The 8,932-nt window shown below is 57.1% G+C and overlaps 1 protein-coding gene across 1 annotated transcript; it reads right to left on the bottom strand.

The window, feature by feature from the left end:
- Nucleotides 1–1,773: 1,773 nt before the first annotated feature.
- Nucleotides 1,774–6,045, bottom strand: LOC128780115 (delphilin-like; the record flags this gene model as incomplete). Its single annotated transcript, XM_053917884.1, has 2 exons — nt 5,626–6,045; nt 1,774–1,928 (listed from the first exon to the last, which is right to left on the bottom strand). Coding segments are annotated over exons 1-2 (575 nt in total), but the record flags the coding sequence as incomplete, so codon positions are not given.
- Nucleotides 6,046–8,932: the final 2,887 nt, after the last annotated feature.

Below are 8,932 nucleotides of genomic sequence, written 5' to 3'. Positions count from 1 at the left end.
ACGTGCTGCATGGGGATGGCTGCACTCCTGGGCCACCAGGGCCTGGGGATATGGTGGGGGTGGGGGGCTGAAGCCACACTGCCAGGGTGGCTCAGCTGGGCACCGCCCCCTCCTCCAGCAGCCTCCCCAATTTCCCTGTCGCACTTGACACGCGCTGACAACAGAGGCTGCTGTTTCATCCTCCCCAGCAGTGCCTCGGGGGTGCTGCGGGGAACGGGCATCCCCACGTGTCCAGGGTTCCCCGCTTCCCAGGCTCTAAATTGCGAGTGTCCAAGGGGGCGCCTCCTTCACCCCGGCTTTTCCCGACAAGTTGCCGGCGGTTTGGGGGCTGGCTGCGACTGGGAAAGGAGGGCGTGAGGGCTGTCTGGGAGGCAGACAGGCTGACCCGGCAGAGGCGACAGGGACAGAAGCTGGGGCAGCCCCGGAGGGAGAGGAGGGGGACCGAGAGGGCCTCCGGCGGAGTCGGGCTACTAGCGGTCTTGAGGCGCGTGCCAACTTCCCAGGGGACAGCCCGATGCCCTTGCCCCTGGCCCAGCCCTGGTGGGGAGGGGCTGGGGGGGGCTGCCCATTCATCCCCTCCCCAGGGAGCCCTCAGCGCCAGCGCGGCATCTCCACTGCAAATTTGGCTCCAGGAATAACTTTTTTTGTTTCCTTTCCGGATTTTCCCAGCCCCTAACTCACCCCAGGCAGCTCATGGTGGCCGCTTTCGGTGGCCTTCTGTGCTCCGCCGCAGAGCCGAAATGCTGCGCCCGCCCGATCTTGGGGAGGGGGGGTGGCCAACCCGGTCCCTGACATTGGCCAGGCCCAGAGGGAGGGGCAGGCTGCGGGGTGAATGGCAGCGAGGGGAGGGGGCGGGCTGAGTCCAGGAAGGGGGAGGGGTGGGGCTGGGGAGCAGTCGAAGGCTCGGGAAGCAGGGTAGGGAGAGAAAGCCCCACGGAATCCGGGCTGGAAACAGCACTCAGGCCCGCGGGCCTGGTCAACGCTGGGCAGTGGAGGGCAGTGGCTTCTGGCAGGAAAGGCGGGGACGGAGCTCCAGGAGGGGAGTCCCAGGCGGCTCCAGCCCAGGCCCCACCAGGAGATTTTTGTTTGTGTTTCTGAAGAATGAACTGAGAGGGTCCAAAGCTGAGCAGAAGAGCAGAAAGTGCACAGCTGCCCGGGTTCACATTCCTGTGCCTGCCACTCACTTGCTGTGTGACTTTGGGCCAGCCTCTTAACCTCTCTGAGCCTCAGTCTGCCTCTGTGAAATGGGAATAACAAGAGCACTGGGGGAGTCAGCCAGAGAGAGTTCTTCTGGCCTCCTGGGGAGGACCCTGACAGCCGCTGGCCTTGCCCAAGGGCAAAGAGCACGCACTGTAGGGTGGGGGTCGGACCACCCCTCACAGCCCTGGACTTCACACTGCACCCCTGCTCTGCCTCCAGATGGAACTAGGGCTATCTTGGCATCCTGTTGATTCCTGTGACCCGGGGTTTGGGACAGAGCAGGGCAGGCTATGGCTGCAGATCAGGAGGTGGCCCCCTTGGTGCCCGCCTCATGTCAGCCATCAGCAGCCCTTTCCTTCTCAATCCAAGCGATGCCCTGGACCCCCCGCAGAGCCAACAGGCTGCCCTTCTCTGGGTCACCGCCCACCTTTGTTCTGGGGCTGTGGGGTGTGGGGGTCCAGTTCAGGAGCAGGCTATACACAGCAGCAGCAGTGCCTGGGGTGGCGGTGGGACCGTGGGCACCCCTGAGCGCGACACCCCCTGCCTGCCCGCCCCCTCCCCGGACTGAGGCACCTGAGGCTGTCCAGGAGTGGCCCTCGGGCCTCGCGGGGCAGGGCCAGGGTGAGCGCCCACACCAGCTCGTCCACCCGCTGCTCAGCCGCAAACTGCTTCAGTGCAGCGAACACCTGCTCTTTGGCCGTCGGCTGGTCCCCCAGGATGTCGTCCACCTGCAAGGAAGTGTCTTGTGAATGATCACAAGGGGCCGAGGGCAGAACACGGGGAATCATCGCCCCTCCCTTCCTCCCTCAGTTTACCGCCACAGAACAGCTAACCCAAGGAGCAGCATGCAGCCTGCGCCAGGCCTGAGCTCCCTACCCAAATCCCTCTATCTGGAACCTCAACAGCCCTACGACGGGGGCATGGCTAGGACCTTCTTCTCACCGAAGGACACTGAGGCCGCTGGAGGCACAGGGAACTGGCCCAAGGTCATGGGGTCAAGACTCTAGCCCAGAGACAGCTCTTCTGCTGAATGTTGTAAGGACCGAAGGAATCAATACGAGAGCTTACACGCGTGCCAGGCACTCAGTAATTGCTAGTTACTATTATTACACTACTCTACTCCCTTTTACTACACTGTTTGCTTAGATGCCACAGAGAACGTTCTGGCTCCACCTCAGAGCCCTGGAGTGCACGCCTAGCTCTGCGTTGTGACTCCAATGGTGCTGTCTCTGGACTTTTGTTTTCTTTGTCTTTGTGTACAAACCAGCTGATGCCAGTCTACACAGAGGAATCTGTGTGGCCGGTGGAAACAAGCATGTAGACATCCATTTGGTAGATATGTGTAGTTTCTTGGCTGTTCAGCCAAAAAGGGAGGAAAACCCCAAACTAGGTGAAAGGCAAGACCCCAGTGGTTAAGTTGTGTCTTTGGCCATTAGGATGCTCTTGTCCAGGGCTTTGGCTCCTGAAGGAATGATGCAGAAATGTGGGGACAGCAGAGCTTGTGCAGGGCAGTGGCAGAGCCTATAGGACGCCCTGAGCAGACTCTTCCTGAAGGTTGATTTAGAACAGCTGTGCTCTGGGTTGCCAACCTTTTCTTGGTGCTAAGCCTGCGTCTCCAGTGCTGGTTCAGTGAACTGTCCCTCCCACAATTGCTTTTCTACTTAAGCTGTGGGAGTCGACTTCCATTGCTCTGTGGCTGGGTTCACTCCATACTCTATAATTTTGGGTGTTGGTTCCATGGTGAGTATTTCTTCATGTTTTAACATCTCTGAGGTACGGGGAACTGTCATTCCTGCACACAGTTCCCATGTGAATCTGGCTGTAGGTGTTCCTATGGTTACAGCCCTGAGTTCTGTGCACTACTGGTAAGAAATTTGTCCAAATAAGACTAAAAGTCCTCTTTCCATAAGTACTAAATTAAGCGGCGAGAAAGGGTTAAGGACGCGTGTGTCATGGGTTAATTGGCAGGGATTTTTCTTTCTCAGGTGAAAACAAAACTACGGTGCATCTTGCAGTTGATGGTGTTTTAGATTTTGTGCAAGGTGGTACCATTTGGCTGTGAGAAAGCTGCTGCCCAGGGGTGCAGGGTTTCTTTTTGGGGGTGATTAAGACGTTCTAAAATCGACGGTGGTGATGGTGGCATAACTCATGACTATATGAAAAACTACCGACTCCTACAGTTTCGATGGCTCAGTTGTATGGTAAGTGAATTCTGTCTCAGTGAAGTGGTATAACAGACATGCAGAAGCGTGAAAAATGCAGGTTATCAGATGGAACACACCGCCTTGCCTTTTTATGGTGTATAATCACACATGTGTTTGTGCAATGGAAATACACACAGACAACCTGAGCAGACCCTGAAGCAGAAGCAGAAGCGGAGGCTGGGAGGCTGGGAGGCTGGGAGGCCAAGGACCCCACCTGGCAACTCCCACATCGTGATTTCATCCCAGAGCTTGCTCCTGGATCTCAGGACTGCATATCCAGGTGCTTCCTACTTGGTGGCACAAGGGGATTAAGGAAGGCTTTCTAGAGGGGGCGACACCACAGAGGAGAGGGTTCAAGGGCATCAGTCAGAGGCCACGGTCTGAGTCCTAGCACATGCACACCACATGTCTGCAGAGACTTCTGTCTCCTCCTCCAGTTAGGATGGTCCGAGACCCAGACCTGAGTTCGTACCCCTTCCCAGCCCCAAGCACAGGGCCTGGCACGTGGAAGGCATCCGGTGGAAGTGCATGATACCAAACCAAAGAGCTGTGAGTGGCCGGCCATTTTCACGTTGCATTTCCTGCAGTCCCCCTGCTGGCCTCAGTTTCCCTCGTGGTGAGTAGGGCGGGCTGCAGCACCCTGCAGCCCCTCCTCGTGCACCCACCATCCTCGGAAACGTAGGTGGTTTTGAAATCAAAGTCAGCTGCAGCCTCGAGTCAAAGGAGAGCATGGCTGGCTGGAAAGAGGCTTTATGTAAGAAAGAGGAAAAAATAGTTCCTCCCTCCTGGGGCCTGTGCCATAGTGCGGTTTTGGTGTCAGCTATTATCCAGACACTCTCAACCTACATCTAAGCATCAGGCGCCATCACGGGACACAGATGGATTTTCTATTAAATATCAGAGTCTTCAAGGAGGAGAAACTGGGCCAGGGAGAGCACTGGCGAGAGAGAACCCAGGAGACGATTGTTGAAAACCAATGCGGGGTGCCCACCAATGCCCCAATCTTCCTGAGGCAGTCTCGTTTGGGGATTTGTTCTCAGCCTTTGGAGATGCTTGGTGAGCTCGAACCAGAATCCACCCTTTCTAAGCCCCGTTGCCAGAAAACACACCGCAGCTGGCCTGGGCAGCTGGCCAGATTCCACCTTCTGCTAGTGGCCACCCAGGCCCTGCTTTCTGGCATGTCTGTGTGAACACCCTGCCCTTCTGAGGGCCCCTTTCTGACTTTCCAGGGACTAGATGGAGTCTGGGACAGGCCTTTGACTCTACAGAAAGCCATCTGGGATCATAGCAAACATTACTAGTTGCTACAGTCTGAATGTTTGTATCCCCGCCCCCAAATTCACCTGTTGAAAACCTAACGTCCAATGTGGTGGTATTAGGAAGTGGGGCCTTTGGGAAGTGATTAGGTGCTGAGGATGGGGCCTTCAGGAGTGGGATTAGTGCCCTTATGAAGGGACCCCAGAGAGCTCCCTAGCGCCTTCTGCCACGGAAGGACACGGCCTGAAGTCTGCGACCCAGAAGACGGAACTCACTCCACGTTGGCACCCTGATCTCAGCTTGTGATCCCCCAGAACGGTGAGGAATGGGTCCCTGTTGTTGATAAGCCACCTGATCTCTGGTATTTTGTTAGAGCAGCCCAAGTGGACGAAGATACGGGCAATAGGAAGCATGATTAACTGCTACACATGTGGATGGAAGTCAGAGATAATAATGTTGAGCACAAGAAGCCCCGCACAAAAGAGCATGCATTGCGTAATTCCATTTATATGAAGTTCACAGATGCAAACTCATCTATAATGATGCAAGCCAGAAGAGCAGAGGGCGGAGAGACAAGGAAAGAGGTGCACGGGGACCTTCGGGGTGAAGAAATCACTCTATGTCCTGCATTCTAGTATCTGTATATTCTCTGTCTATATTTCTATCAGGGTAGCGGTTACAAGGGTGTATTCACATAAAATGTATTGAGCTGTACACATAAGACACTTTATTATATACCTGTATCAACTGTATACCTCAATGAAAAAGAAAAGCAACGCGCACACATCACGGTACAGGGCCTTGAAACGTGAGTGTCACTATATTTGTGGTAAATCTGTTCCTAGAAGAGTCCTCATCCCAGGTAGTGCGAGCCTCAGCTCCAGGCCCACTCTAGGTCCTCGGAGAAAAGCCAGCGGAGCGCCGACGTGCCCCGCCCACACGAGCCAAGCCCCGCCCACCCTACCTTGAGGCTGAACTCCTGGGCCTTGCGCTTGCGTTCTCGGTGGACGGCGTCGGGGCGCCTGCGACCCCGCAGGCGCAGCAGCTCGCGACCCAGGTAGAGGCCACGACCCGCGCGCGGAGGCCGCAGTGCTGTTGTCGGGGGCGCGGAGCCGGATCCCACGCTGGCGCCGGCGCCGTTGTCGGGGCCGGGGAGCACCCCGAGGCTGGGCGGCACGCGCGGGCAGCGCCGGGCCAGGCGCACCAGGCGCTCGCGGCTCAGGCCGCCCACAGCCAGCCCCTCCACCTCCAGGATCTGGTCCCCGGGCCGCAGTCCCCCCGCGTGCGCGCTGCTCCCTTCGGCCACCTCCAGGACAAAGCAGGGGCCAGAGCCGCCCAGCCGGAAGCCGAAGTCCTCAGGCCAACCCTGGTTGGTGGTTGGCATGGCAGCGGTGGCCTTGAGTATGGAGAGAGAGACAACACAGGGGAGTCCTTGTGGCCCTGTCCACGGTGCTGCATGGGGCGGCTCAAAGGCCCAGGACCTCAACTTTCGACCTCCAAGGGGAAGATCAGTTCCTGCCTTGGTGTCTAAACTGCTGGATCCAGCTGTGCCTGAAATCCACAAACTTCCATGTGACAAAGGACTTCCCAGGAACGAGTTCATACGTTACTACTGACTTTGGGGGTATTTGCCCTTTGACCTGTAAGACTCTCTGTAATTGGAGAAGCACGGTATGGCTGATTTGGGGTCTCTGGGCTCCTGGCTCTAGGACAGGCTCAAGGAGAGGAGGTGCCTCTGTCCTCCAAGAGAGGCCGACTGTGTGGGCCGTTGAGGTAGGTGGAGGCGCAGGCACAGCCTGGGGACCTGCGGATGACTGTCCTGGTTGGGACCATCTCTGTGGGCGGTGTTTCCCTATGTCCTTTGAGAGCCAGGATTCCTTACAGGATCCCATGGAAGGGCCCTGACATCGCAGGCAATATGCGGTGTGTAGGCTTGTTTCCTGGGGAAGAGGGCCTAGTTCTGAGGACGTCCTGACCCTGGCTGTAAAGGGCCTCTGAGGGCTGGCTTTTGAAGGCCTTGCGTTCAGCCCTCCTCAGATGCTGGGGGACCCCTGTCTGTGGGAGCCATCCTCCCTTTGGTTCCCTCTCCCAGGATGCCTGGGAAACACTTCTTGGAAGCTGGAGAGTTGTGGGCAGGGAGTAGACCCAGGGTCCCACAGCATTGTGGACTAAAAGGAAATGCCCTTGAATGACATCCCAAGAACCGGTGTCACTGGGCCACCAGAGAGCACGATGTGAGAGCTCCTCACACTGGGTGGGGTGGAGGCTGTCACGCCCCACAGGCTCTGCCCTCCTCTGCCAGGCAGTGGCACTGCCGTGGGGCCTCAGGGACATTTCCTCTGTCGCTTGGTGACAGCACCAGACCCCTAGGTCCACTGGGCCCAGGAGGAGTGGGGCCAACACATGTCTTAGAGGAGCTTGTACCATGAGAGAAGCAGTCAGCGCCTCCCCAGTCCAGGAGGGGCTGGCTGGAAACTGAATTTGGGGCCAACGCTACCCCCTCCAGGCGCACACCTGTTCTGACCCACACACCTGCCGCCGGGCTGCCTGTCAGAGGCCAGAGCTGGCAACCCCTGATGCCTCCACCCCTGGCCTGTGGTGCCCACAGGGCCAAAGGCGCTGCCGCACAAAGTAACTGACCCACCACACCCTGGCTTTAACCATGTCAAGCCCTCCAGTACGTCCCCAGCCCTGAAGACTGACCCACGCCCTCTCCCGCCCACCCAGAGCTCCTGATCTGGGCCACTCTCTCCCCCTCTCCCCTTCCCCTGGAAACAGGAATCCAGGCCCCTGACAGGAATTCCTGACAGGGCTGATGGGCTATCTCAGTGCACGAGAGAGGGAGGCGTCGCAGGGCTCCTCATCCCAGAATATGGAGTGCCACCACCCCCCCGCCAGGTTTGCTCACCTTCCTTACTGGTGACCACTGTGGCTGCAGTGGCAGAACACCGTGCTTGTGGGACAGCCAGGGACACTTGCTTGCTGCTGGCCCTCTGCTGCTCAGGGCCTTGGCTTCGGTTACTGATGCGCCCGAGGTAACAGCTGGAGTTTCTAAGGCAAAGTGATCCTCTGAGTAATCTGAGAAGGCCCCACTTACCAGGCAGACCAGCAGGATGGCCGGACGGCTTGGCCAGGGCCCAGAGTGGCCAGCCAGCCCCAGCTGCACAGTCCTGGGTCGGGGAACAATGGTCCTCAGGTGGGAATGAAGACAGACGAGCAGAGCCCTGGGCCGGGTCTACCCACGAGATCGAAGAGCTTGGCAAGTGGATCGAGAGGACTTAGCTGTGTTGTTCTGGGGTGAGGGTTGTCACCAGGCCTAGGGATGGCAGAGGGGACTGATGAGATTCCATAGGGCACGGAGACTCAGTCCCCACAGAGAACACCACCACTGGAGCCCCACAGGCCAGGCTTCATTGGCAGGAGACGGGGAGAGCCAGGCCAGAAAGAAAGATCTGGATGGAGAAAAGATGCAGATTTCAGTAATTTTGGAAATGGAGTCTGTAAAACTAAAGGCAAAAGGGACCGCACACAGTACTGCACTCCAGTTGGTGAAGTTGTGTCCCACGGGGAACAGGTTAACAGTTCTGAAGCCACACAGTACACGCACGCTGGCATCGGACAAGTAAGTAAGGGGTCACGGGAGCCATGTTCCTCTGTGGTGGAGCACGAGGTTACAGACAAGCCAAGGGGGGACAGCTGGCATGGCCCACGTGGCACTGGATTAGCTTGCGACATCCACAGATGGATACACATGGAGATACTTGTACATATGTGTACATACATGGGTTAGTATCTGAACATGCGTTTGCTCAGTCTGTCGGCAGCGAGGGCCCGGAAGTAAGGACGCCACAGCAGCAAAGATCGCATCCAGTGCCGCAGCTTGATTTCCACATCCTTCCCCAGTGAGAGCTGGAGAAGTGACCGACTCTAGGGCTTGAGCAGGAGCTATACAAGATGAGCCTGGAGCCTCTTCCAGGGCCAGAGAGTAGGGAAGTGCTGAACACACACAGACACATACACACCGTCAAAGGGACAGAGGACACACCTGGAAATGCTCCCCGTGGCCCATGCTGCAACAATTAGATCAACAACATACCATATTATTGGATTATAACCCAAAGTATAAGATAAATACCCACCAGTCCATACCGATATAAACAGACAATGTATTAAATGCATGAGGAAAAGAGGCAAGTCTCTGTGCGGAAGAATTCCAAATAATTTACACAGCTAGAGGAGGTGGAGCGTAACTCCTCACCCTTACGTGTGAG

Source organism: Desmodus rotundus, unplaced genomic scaffold (genome assembly GCF_022682495.2).
Source record: "Desmodus rotundus isolate HL8 unplaced genomic scaffold, HLdesRot8A.1 manual_scaffold_403, whole genome shotgun sequence".
NCBI lineage: Eukaryota > Metazoa > Chordata > Mammalia > Chiroptera > Phyllostomidae > Desmodus > Desmodus rotundus.
This window is presented reverse-complemented; position numbering and strand designations above follow the sequence as displayed.